We start from the raw sequence: 12484 nt of genomic DNA on the forward strand, positions 1-12484 counted from the left end.
TGTCTGTCCATGACGCTTGTACAGTCGTTATAGCAATTAGGGATGAGCGAATCAACTTCGGATGAAACATCCGAAGTCGATTCGCATAAAACTTTGTTCCCTAATTGCGATCTCTCCTGCTCACCATGTCTGCGATGCTGCATGCCTTAACCCTGCTGTTCTGTCGAGACTCCACCTGAAGCCTGGCAGGTAACAGCCATATTTTAATGAGGAGCGCCGTCGGACCTCTCCTGCACATCAGCCGTACTGTGCATACAAAAAAGATGGACTAAGTGCAAAGAAAAAAAAAAAAGAGGGGTGTAAAGTGGTTGTCCCAAATGGCAATTTATTACATAACCACAGGTTAGATAAGCCTGGGGCTACATGGTGACTTTGGCCCCTTTCAGACGCGCTTTAGGGCTGTTTCACACGAGCGGATGCCGTGCGTGGCATCCGCTCCGTGAAAGAGTGCCAAGACCCGATGCAGACTGCAGAAGCACGGAGCAGTAACATGACTGATAATGCTCCGTGCCTCTCTGTGATCTCTTTACTATGAAATCACAGTTGTCACTGTGATTTCATAGTAAAGAGATCACAGAGAGGCATGGAACATTATCAGTCATGTTAATGCTCCGTGCCTCTGCAGTCTGCATCGGGTCTTGGCACTCTTTCATGGAGCGGATGCCACACACGGCATCCGCTCGTGTGAAACAGCCCTTACTCCTGCAGCGAGTCTGCAACACAGCACCCGGCCTGACCTCCCAGCACTGACTGGAATCACATAGCATTATATTGATTTATGATGCTATGTAACCCTTAGGCCCCTTTCACACGAGCGAGTATTCCGCGCGGGTGCAATGCATGAAGTGAATGCATTGCACCCGCACTGAATCCTGACCCATTCACTTCTATGGGGCTGTTCACATGAGTGGTGATTTTCACGCATCACTTGTGCGTTGCGTGAAAATCACAGCATGCTCCTCTTTGTGCGTTTTTCACGCAACGCAGGCCCCATAGAAGTGAATGGGGTTGCGTTAAAATGGCAAGCATCCGCAAGCAAGTGCGGATGCGGTGCGATTTTCACGCACTGAGGCTAGGAGACCGGGATGGGGACCCGATCATTATTATTTTCCCTTATGGTTATAAGGGAAAATAATAGCATTTTTAATACAGAATGCATAGTACAATAACGCTGGAGGGGTTTAAAAAAATCATTTAACTCACCTTAGTCCACTTGCTCGCGTAGCCCGGCTTCTCCTTCTGTCTTCATCTTAGCTTTTTGTAGCAACAAGGACATGATCCATCACATGATCTTTTACCATGGTGATGGATCATGTGATGACACTGACGTCACCAAAGGTCCTTGTTGCTACAAAAAGCTAAGATGAAGACAGAAGGAGATGCCGGGCTACGCGAGCAAGTGAATTAAGGAGAGTTAAATAATAATTATTATTTTTTAACCCCTCCAGCGCTATTCAGAATGCTATTATTTTCCCTTATAATCTACAGAACACGATGGGTACCAAACACGCGCGATTTTTCTCACGCGAGTGCAAAACGCATTACAATGTTTTGCACTCGCGCGGAAAAATCGCGGGTGTTCCCGCAACGCACCGGCACATTTTCCTGCAACGCCCGTGTGAAAGGGGCCTTACAGTTCTGGAATGTATTGGATAACACAGACAGCATTATGTCAGTGTTATCCAAAACATTCCAGAACTGTAAGGGTTGCATAGCATCATAAATCAATATAATGCTATGTGACCGCCAGCAGCGCTGGGAGGTCAGGCCGGGAGCTATGTTGCGGACTCGCTGCGGGAGGAACGCTAGTCTGCAAGGGGCTTTTGGCTGTGACAAACATCACATGGCCAGAGATCAGTGTAGCAATGCAGCATTGCCACTAGTGAGAGGGGTAATGTTGGGACCTGCACATTGTCATGACAGCCCCAATAATTCTCACAACTGTAGGGTTGCAATGCGACCCCATTCACTGTCACGATTTGAAACCCTGCACTACATTACGATGATTGGTCGTGCTGGCAACAGTGGATGCCTTTCTTTTTATTTAGCACAGACATAAAGTGCACCAGGCCCTGTGACAGAATTGCGTAAACCAGCTATGGAATCAGTTTCATCTCTTAGTGTAAGGAGACATAAATCCCAGCGTTACGCGGCATTCTGTGTGTGGCTGAGTGCACTGCAGCTGTCCACCATCATCGCCCTGTCTTCTCCACCACTTACCCCTTACATGGGGGGCACATGGCGCAGTGTACGCAGAACGCACACCTCCGTGCGTCGCATGACTGAAATGCGTTGCATGATGAAAAACTCTTCGTCTATGGAGCAGTCGGCAGTGAGCGCACTCCGTGTTTTCATAACTGAAAAGCAAGCTGCTGTGTTCAGCGCGGGAGTAGGGGGGGGGGGGAGGGGCAGCCGATTGTACGGCAGCATGCTGATACTGACCAATCAGCAGCCTCCTCACTAATAACCCAGCTCTGTTATTTGATTGCTGTGTGTCTGCTGGATGCAAGACCTTTCTTCTTAAGGCGGCAGAGCACCGGAGGGTCTAGGCGCAAATGGCGACAAGACTACAAAGTCTTGTCGCCATTTTGCAATTCTAATTCGCATTGGTGACCATTTTGGTCGCCATCTGGAGCCTTGCGTTCTGCAAAAAAGATAGAACATGTCCTATTCTTGTCTGTTTTTCGGACAAGGATAGGCATTGTTACAATAGATCCTCAAAAAAAAAAACGGATGTAACGCAGACATCACATGGATTTCATCAATTGTTTTTGCAGACCACAAAATACATACGGTCATGTTCATGAGCCCTAATGGTGTATTACGTTTTTCAAGATCTCTGCTTGCGGTCATTCAATAAGAAATTTGATTGTTTACTTGCAGTGGATAAAAATCTGTACTAGTCATGTGATGGGTTCATGGCTCCTTACAGTAATCAGAGCTCTGAGCCGTGTGTATCCATCACATGACCAGGACAGATTTTCATCCCATCTAAGCAAAAAAAAATGTTCCTATTGAGTGACAGCAAGAAGAACTCTTTAATACCATCCATAGATGATTGAAGACTGGTCTAGGAAAATATATTAGAAAGTGGTATCGCTTTGTATAATAAAATGGGTGCGATTTATTTGTTGATACTGGAATACCCCTTTAAAAACAGCTTTTCTATTTCGCTTGCTCTTTAGTAGGAGATGTAATGGAGACTTGATAAAAGTAACACATGGCAGATCTGTGAATTGGCAATGACTTCACAAGGGGTCCCAACACTTCTTTATTTTGTTCCCCACAGGGTTGTGTACCATGAATTAGTCTTAACCACCAAGGAGTACATGCGAGAGGTGACTACCATAGACCCCCGGTGGCTTGTCGAATTTGCTCCTGCCTTCTTCAAAGTCTCTGATCCAACCAAACTGAGCAAGCAGAAGAAACAGCAGCGTCTGGAGCCCCTTTATAACCGCTATGAGGAGCCTAATGCCTGGAGAATTTCCCGGGCCTTCAGACGTCGGTGATTTGGGTGCAAGCAGTAAGAACACCCTAAGGAAGACCTATAGAAGATTCTGCCGCCCACAAAACATGAGAAACTATCTCAGACTCTGCTAAACAATGGCAGCTTACATTTTTTTTTTATAACAGACTTCATGTGTTTTGACCCTGTATAAAATATATATATTTTTAAATGTTGATTTCTCATTGGTCAGTTTTAGTGCTCGACTTTAAGATTCTGCACAAAGCTGGTCCATCCAAGCCATGATCTGTCCCTCATAGTACTAGTATGAGTTTTCCTCTATGATAGTTAAAGGCTATGAACACCTTTTGGGGGCGTTTTGTTATGATTGTATTTTACTCATTTTGGGTAAAAAAAAAAAAAAAAAAATATATATATATATATATATACACACATCAAAAGGATAAGGCAGCACTCCAGATAAAGTGAAAAAAGGTGGATCTTTTATTCCCTCTGCAACGTTTCAACCGTCTCGATGCGGTCTTTCTCAAGCATGAGAGCACCGCATCGAGACGGTTGAAACGTTGCAGAGAGAATAAAAGATCCACCTTTTTTCACTTTATCTGGAGTGCTGCCTTATCCTTTTGATGCTTATCTATATATAGCCGCTTGAGCCCACGGCTGAGAGGACGTGCACCGGTTTTTCTGTCTTGTGCTGCTGAGACCCGCATTTTGTGTGTGTATGTGTATGTATATATATATATATATATATATATATATATATATATATATATATTAATTTTATTTTTATTTTTTTATTAAACAGTTTTTGTTCTACAGGGTTAAGCTTCATTGTATTTGTAGAGTAGCTTGCTTTCAGTTTTACACTTAACCCCGTCAGGTTGCTGCTCTGACGGCTGGATGTATAGTCCTTATCTCTGAATTCCTGACAGCATATAAACACTCATTACAGCTAAATTCTTATCAGACTAATAAGAATATGGCTTAAATTAGTGTTTATGAGCTGACAGGAGTTCAGAGATAAAGGCAGCAACCTGAGTGGTCAATGCGAAACTGAAAGCAAGATATTCTGTAGAATAGACTGAAACATATTCCTGTAGAACAAAAACCGTTGAACATTTTTAATAAAGACCAATTGAAAAACAATGTTTTAGTCCAAAATTAGTAATATGTAATCATAAAAAAGAATTGCCCCCAGAGGTGTTGTTAGCCTTTAAAGGGAACCTGTCACCAGGATTTTGTGTATAGAGCTGAGGACATGGGTTGCTAAATGGCCGCTAGCACGTCCGCAATACCCAGTCCCCATAGCTCTGTGTGCTTTTATTGTGTAAAAAAAAAAAACGATTTGATACATATGCAAATTAACCTGAGATAAGTCCTGTCCCTGAGAGATGAGCCCTGTCCCGGACTCATCTCAGGTTAATTTGCATATGTATCAAATCATTTTGGTTTTTTTACACAATAAAAGCACACAGAGCTATGGGGACTGGGTATTGGGGATGTGCTAGCAGCCATCTAGCAACCCATGTCCTCAGCTCTATGCAAAAAATCCCAGTGACAGGTTCCCTTTAAGGCCACGTTTAGACTGGTTTTTAGGTGGTGTCTCCATCTGGCTGAGGGAATAGGAAATTACAAATCATTTTCTTTTAAACTGGTTGTATGGGATTAGATATCTATGGCTGCTTTTGTGCAGAGACTACCATGTATGTGCACCATGTCTGGTATTATATTCAGTTTAATGAAATATGGCTGCAATACCAGACATAGCCTATGGGCAAGAGTGGCACTGTTTCTGTGTGAGATCAGACCTATTTTTCTAATCTCTAAACCCCACTCTATAAGCCAGAGCGGAGAGCAGTTAACAGAGTAACTCTCGCACTGGCAGTACCTGGCCCGTCTATGGATTACACGGTCAGTCGTTCAGTTTGAATGGCTTACATATAATACTACATTTAGTGAGTATTTTCACGGTACTTAAATGACAGAATTCTATTGGTTAAAATCTTTGAACTCTTAAAAATTGTATTATCCTATTTTATGCAGCCTGATATCAGTTATAAAGGCCCAGAATACCCTATGTTTCATAGGTATAGGGCACCAGATCTGTTTTTAATATGTGCAAATGACCAAATTATTTAGGTTATTGCCACCAATTTTGAAGTTTCTATCTGAATATTAGAGTCAAGTTGGTCACATGTCCCAGGGTCAAGTATAAAAGCCATAGCGGACCTCCCTGCTGTTACTGCTATACCCCAAATTTCCTACAATAAGGGTGCATTCATACGGACATATGTATTTCGCAGTCCATTAAATGCGGATCTGCAAAAATATGGATGATGTCCATGTATTTTTGTGGACATATTGTAACAATGCAAAATGGTCAAGAATACGACAAATTCTATCTTTTTGCGAGACCGTGGTACTGTGTGCTGTCCGCATTTTTGTGACTCCATTAAAATAAATGGTTCTGCAAAAAATGCAGGTCAGATGGAGACCAAAACTATGGTAGATGTGAATGGGGCTTTTAGTTTGTATAATATTCTAGTTCTTTAAGCTTTCTCTGAAAGACTTCAGATTCTAAAATATGATTTCTACCTGATGCTGGCTCTCTGTTAAGATCAGGTATTTAAGTGCTTCTCCCTATGGGAAATGTATTTATCTTGGCTTCTGTTTTACATCTTACTTCAAACGCTTTATTTTATGTTTGTTTCAGTAAAATCTTTGGTGATTTTCTAATTTGTGTTTAAATTGGGGAACTCTATACTCGAATGTATTGTTCTGCCCCTAGATCCTTCATTTATTCATGTTCCCCAGAGATTTTTGTATTCTTGTGGTGGTGAATTTTTATTGGGGGTGGGGAAGTGGGCTTACGAATAACTTCAGGCCTGGCTTACACTGTGAATTTTTGTACAGCTACTGATTGGTTTTAACTATTGAGAGACAAGTGCAGTCCACACGATTGCCTATAACCTAATGTATTCCCTTGGTCTGCAGCTGTGGCTCAATGTCAGTAGCACTAAAGAAAGCCAGGGTATGGCCACTTGGTCAGGTTTCCTGATGCAGTTTTGGAAGCCAAAATCAGGAGTGGGCTATAAAAGGAGAGAGAGAGGACAGATACAACTATTTTGAATTCTTCCAAAATTGCATCAAGATACCAGTATGTGTGGAAGTACCCTCACAGTATTGCCCTAACCTAATTTCTCGCCCATTTTCCTTGGGGGACACAGACCTTGGGTATAGCTCAGCTCCCTAGGAGGCGTGACACTAAGTAAAACTGTTAAGCCCCTCCTCCATCAGCTATACCCTCAGCCTGGAGATAGAGGCTACCAGTTTTAGCTTAGTGTCCAAGGAGGCAAGACACTCCCTGCTACTGCAGGGCTGTTTTCTCCTTGTTATTTTTACTTTTTCTTCTAATTTTGTTATTTTATTTTTTCCTAGGGATACCAGAGACGCATTAGACCTCTCTGCTCTCCTGGGGTTGAGCTGCGCCAGTGCCAACTTATCTGCACTGCTGCCTCCCCCACAGAAGCAATAGGAGGATCTGGGCAGCAATGGCTCCCCTACATCCCGCCAGCTAGGGGGTCGCCCGCACGCCAAGCCCCTCTTCCAGCTTCCTGCCACTGCGGTGCCAGTGGCTGAAGGGGCGACCCTGCTGGAAAGGACTGAGGGTGAAGACGTCGGACGGTGAGATGGCTATTCCAGCCCATACCCCGTCCCTATCTGCAGCATCTACCCCTCTGGGTAAGGGGGGCACCCGTGGTCGCTCATTCTGAGCGCTCATCTGCAGGACAATGCAGCACAGCAGCATCCTCAGCACCCCCACGCCGTTCCCCCCACGCTGCTATCTTTCTCCCCCCCCCCCCTCCCCCTCATTCGGGGCTGACTCCATTTTTCTCTTCTCTCTCTCCCCCTTCCCGCCGAGAACGGGGGGCGGGGCTTAGCGGTCCCGGCAGGGGGCGGGGCTTACGCGCGCGTCATTTTGGGGGCGGGGCTCCCACAGGCCAGCAGCCCTCTGCCTGAAGGTGCGCCCCCACCCACCCGGGTGGGGGGCCGCCTTCTCCTATTCAGGAACGTATGGCGGGCCCACATCTCAGACGCATGGGCGCTCGAGATTGTATCTTGCGGATACAAAATCGAATTTGCGTCCATTCCGCCAGACCGTTTCTTCCGATCCCGTCCTCCGCGAGATCCCGTACGAGTGGCCGCCTTCTTCGCGGCCATTCACTCTCTAATGGACAAGGGTGTCGTCGCCCCCGTGCCTCCGACGGAAAGGTTCAGGGGGTTCTACTCGAACCTCTTTGTGGTTCCCAAGAAGGAAGGCTCAGTGCGTCCGATCTTGGACCTAAAACGCCTGAACCGTTTTCTCCGACTGCAGAGATTCCGGATGGAGTCTCTCAGGTCCGCAGTGGCCTCCCTGGAAAGAGGGGATTTCATGGCCTCAATCGACATTCAGGATGCATACCTCCACGTTCCGGTTGCTCCATGTCATCACCGCTTCCTGCGCTTCGCGGTGGGGGACGATCACTTCCAATTCGTCGCCCTTCCCTTTTGGTCTGGCGACGGCTCCTCGAGTGTTCACCAAGGTCCTGGCCCCTGTCTTGGCCCTTCTACGTTCAAGAAGTGTTTTTCTTCTCCCATACTTGGACGACATCCTGGTCAAGGCACCCTCCTTCTCTCAGACATCCCGCAGTGTGGAACTCACTCTGGAGACCCTGACGCGGTTCGGTTGGATTATCAACCACCCCAAATCTTCCCTTACCCCCTCCAGACGGCTGATCTTCCGGGGGATGCTCCTGGATACAGAGTTGGCGGAGGTCCGCCTTCCGTCGGACAAGCGTCTGGCCCTTCGCGGGTCGGTTCGCAGTCTCCTTCGTCATCACCGCCCTTCCCTCAGATCCAGCATGCGGTTGTTGGGAAAGATGGTTGCCTGTTTCGAAGCGGTGCCGTTCGCACAATTCCGATCCCGCACCTTTCAGAGGGCAATTCTGTCGGCCTGGGACAAATCACCGAGGAGTCTGGACAGGACCTTTCTTCTGCCTCCCCTGGCTCGGGCTTCCCTCGGCTGGTGGTTGCATATCCCTCTAAGGGGGAAGTCCTTCCTTCCACTGAACTGGCTGGTGATTACCACAGATGCCAGCTTACGGGGGTGGGGGGGGGGGTTTTCCCTCCCCGGTCCGTCCAGGGCGTTTGGTCTCTATCGGAGTCCAGACTTCCAATCAATATTCTGGAACTGAGGGCGATTCTTCTGTCCCTCAGACACTGGACCCATCTGCTGAGGGGCCACCCTGTTCGGATCCAATCGGACAATGCCACGGCTGTGGCATACATAAACCATCAGGGAGGCACTCGCAGCGATGCAAGAGGTGACCCTCATTCTCCTCTGGGCGGAGACGCACGTGCCGGCCTTATCTGCGATTTACATCCCGGGGGTGGACAACTGGGCGGCGGATTTCCTCAGCCGGTCCACCATCGACCCGGGAGAATGGTCCCTGCACCCAGAGGTGTTCGAAGCCCTTTGTCTTCGCTGGGGTCGCCCCGACGTGGACCTCATGGCCTCCAAATTCAACCACAAGGTCCCCCTATACCTGGCCAGGGCACGGGACCCGAAGGCATACGGCGCCGACGCGCTCGTCCTTCCGTGGCGCGAATTCTCCCTTCTGTACGTCTTTCCTCCTTTTCCCCTCCTGCCACGGGTTCTTCGGAGGATCGCGGCAGAGGGCGTCCCCGCGATTCTAATCGCCCCGGATTGGCCCCGCCGGTCTTGGTACGCCGACCTAATGTTGCTGTTGGCAGACGCACCGTGGCCACTGCCCTCCAGGGAAGACCTTCTCTCTCAGGGACCGATCTTCCACGAGCATTTAGGCTCGCTACGTTTGACGGCGTGGCTATTGAGACCGCCGTCTTAACGCAACGGGGTTTCTCCGCGGACGTAGTCCGCACCATGATCCGGGCTCGTAAGCCCGTATCCTCTAGGATCTACTATCGGGTTTGGAGGTCCTATCTGGGGTTCTGTGAGTCCCGGAGCATCCCACCTCTCCGGTTTTCTCTTCCCACAATCCTGTCCTTCCTCCAGTCGGGTCTGGACCTGGGGCTGTGCCTCAGTTCTCTGAAGGGTCAGATTTCGGCGCTGTCTATTCTTCTCCAGCGTCCCCTGGCCCCTCTAGGGCCAATTAAGACCTTTTTACAAGGGGTGGCTCACTCTGTTCCGCCGTACCGCCCTCCAGTTCCTTCCTGGGACCTGAATGTGGTGCTCTCGTCGCTCCAATCAGCCCCCTTCGAGCCTTTACGGGAGGTCTCCCTTCGCCTTCTGTCCTGCAAGGTCATCTTTCTTGTGGCCGTCACGTCTCTCCGACGGGTGTCGGAGTTAGCGGCTCTTTCTTGCTCCGAACCTTTCCTGATCTTCCACCAGGATAAGGTTGTGCTTCGGCCTGTCCCGACTTTCCTGCCAAAGGTGGTCTCCGCCTTTCACATCAATGAGGACATCGTCCTTCCGTCGCTCTGTCCCTCTCCTTCCCACCCCAGAGAACGGGAACTGCACCGTCTGGATGTGGTCAGGGCGTTGAGGATTTACTTGGAGGTCACCGGGTCCTTTCGGCGCACGGACTCCCTGTTTGTGGTTCCGGAGGGTTCGCGCAAAGGGTTGGCGGTCTCCAAGGTGGCTATTGCCCGTTTCATTAAACTGGCGGTGTCTGAGGCTTATCGAGCCAAGGGCAGACCTCCGCCTTTCGGCGTCACTGCTCATTCCACCAGAGCAGTCGGAGCTTCCTGGGCGCAGAGGCATCGGGCCTCGGCTGAACAGTTGTGCAAAGCAGCCACTTGGTCCTCTCTGCACACTTTCACAAAGTTCTATAGGGTGCATACGCATGCATCAGCGGATGCTGCTTTGGGCCGCCTGGTTTTGCAGGCAGCGGTTTCCTGATGCTCTGGTGGTGTTCCGCCTTGGGTTTGTGGTCCCTCCCTTCTTGGACTGCTCTTGAACGTCCCAAGGTCTGTGTCCCCCAAGGAAAATGGGCGAGAAAAGGAGATTTTTGTATAACTTACCAGTTAAATCTCTTTCTCGCTCTTCCTTGGGGGACACAGCACCCACCCTTCTGTGTTTGGTTACAGGGTTATGGTCTGGCGCCCCGTTGGGTTGCTGGCTGGTTGTTTCCGTTATTGGTTGTTATCCTTTCACTACTTGGACACGCAACTGGTAGCCTCTATCTCCAGGCTGAGGGTATAGCTGATGGAGGAGGGGCTTAAGTTTTACTTAGTGTCACGCCTCCTAGGGAGCTGAGCTATACCCAAGGTCTGTGTCCCCCAAGGAAGAGCGAGAAAGAGATTTAACTGGTAAGTTATACAAAAATCTCCTTTTTTACTGTTATTAGGCAGTAGTGCAGCTAGTGAAGAGTGCTGTGCACTGGAGACCTTTACAATACATCAACTCCTTGTGTCTACTAGGAAGAGACCAGCATTCCAGTGTAATGTCTTTTTTTAAAATTTTATGGTAATTTTTTTTATACTACTTGTACTATAAAGATGTAAGGTTGGTTCCCAAACTCTCCTTCCTTACTTGACATTGTGCATAGAGATGTAACTGCACACCAAGGCAGCTTTTCAACTCCTGTGGGACACTTGGTTGTCGTCATATGGTTGCCTCAGCAAACCGACAGCCCAGTGTGCAGTTGAGTCCATACATGCCCAGTGTTCGATTGTCTGGGAGAGTATTCCTGCCCAAGTGATCTGGGAAATGTTGACGCAGGTGATGATCTGTGTTCCTAAGAGATCTTTTTATTTTTCCCTTTTTTTGGGGGGGAAATGACAGTATCGGTACTACACCCTACCACAGATGCACTTTCTTTTATGAAGGACTGAGTCACATGGGCAGCTGGGACAGACAAATATTGGCATCTTCAAGTTGCCATGGCTTGGGTAGTACCACCACGTCCAAATGATCTTTGTAATTTCTCCTGATTAACACCGTAGCATTACAAAATTGTAGTTAATGCCACTAGGAGCACCAAAAATCGCTTCAGAAGATCTTCCAACAGGACCAGAATTTAGAAGGCCGCCTTCATCACCATATAGACAAAAAAAAAAATTTGTGGATGTCCTGAGGTAGGCCGTCCTCCCAGTGATTCCTTGCACTTTATTTATGTAATACGGGGATTTGAGATCTAGGTTATGACACCATGACAATATGTTAGTTGTGGAACTTGAGGGTTCTCTTAGTTATTACATTTCATTTGTCTTAAATAATAAGAGAAAAGAAGAAATGAATTGCACATCCACTGCTAATGCTATGATCTCATTCCTGCAGGAGACAGCACTAAATAGTACATGTGTACTACCTCCATGCTACATGCGGCATTTGTGTACATTTTGATCAAAAGGCAATAAGCCCACTCACCACGCCAAGGTTGCCTCTATGAAAGGGTCCTAACCTAAAATTGGCGCGGCGCTGCATGGCGACCACCAGCGCTGTGGCGCCATCCCGGCCGGCGGCGGGACCCAGTGGCCAAACAGCACCCCTGCTGCCTGACCATGCCAACCTAGCTCTGGGCCCCACCAACCAATTGTTCATTACATAGTTTCTGTCCCTGGATCAGCACTCCTTCCACTAGCCAGGTGATTTTAATTAGCCTACTATTCAGTAGTAGGGGTTAAATGAGCTTCAGAGCAGGTGAGCTTTGACAACTGTTCACATGGTGCGGTGCTGCACGGGGGCCACTGTGCTGTTTTTCTGGCTGGTTGGTGGGGCCCAGAGCTAGGTTTGGCATGGTCAGACAGCAAGGGTGTTGTTTGGCCACTGGGTCCCGCCACCGGCCAGGATGGCTCCACAGCGCTGGTGGTTGCCGTGCAGCGCCGCGCCAATTTTAGGTTAGGACCCACTCATTGAGGCGACCTTGGCGTGGTGAGTGGGCTTATGCCTTTTGATCAAAATGTACACTAATGCCTCATTTAGCGTGTAGCATGGAGGTGGTACACATGTGCTATTCAGTGCTGTCTCCTGCAGATATTCAGGGATGAGATCATAGC

At 48.2% G+C, this 12484-nt stretch overlaps 1 protein-coding gene across 1 annotated transcript in view; it reads left to right on the forward strand.

The window, feature by feature from the left end:
- DHX8 (DEAH-box helicase 8) overlaps nucleotides 1–3681 on the forward strand; it is a 39008-nt gene extending 35327 nt beyond the window's left edge. The window contains exon 24 of the mRNA XM_044296604.1: nucleotides 3290–3681. Coding sequence (XP_044152539.1) covers nucleotides 3290–3509 — 220 coding nt within the window. The 3' untranslated portion in view covers nucleotides 3510–3681. The remainder of the gene's footprint in view (nucleotides 1–3289) is intronic.
- Nucleotides 3682–12484: the final 8803 nt, after the last annotated feature.

This window comes from Bufo gargarizans, chromosome 6 (assembly GCF_014858855.1).
Source record: "Bufo gargarizans isolate SCDJY-AF-19 chromosome 6, ASM1485885v1, whole genome shotgun sequence".
NCBI classification, from domain to species: domain Eukaryota; kingdom Metazoa; phylum Chordata; class Amphibia; order Anura; family Bufonidae; genus Bufo; species Bufo gargarizans.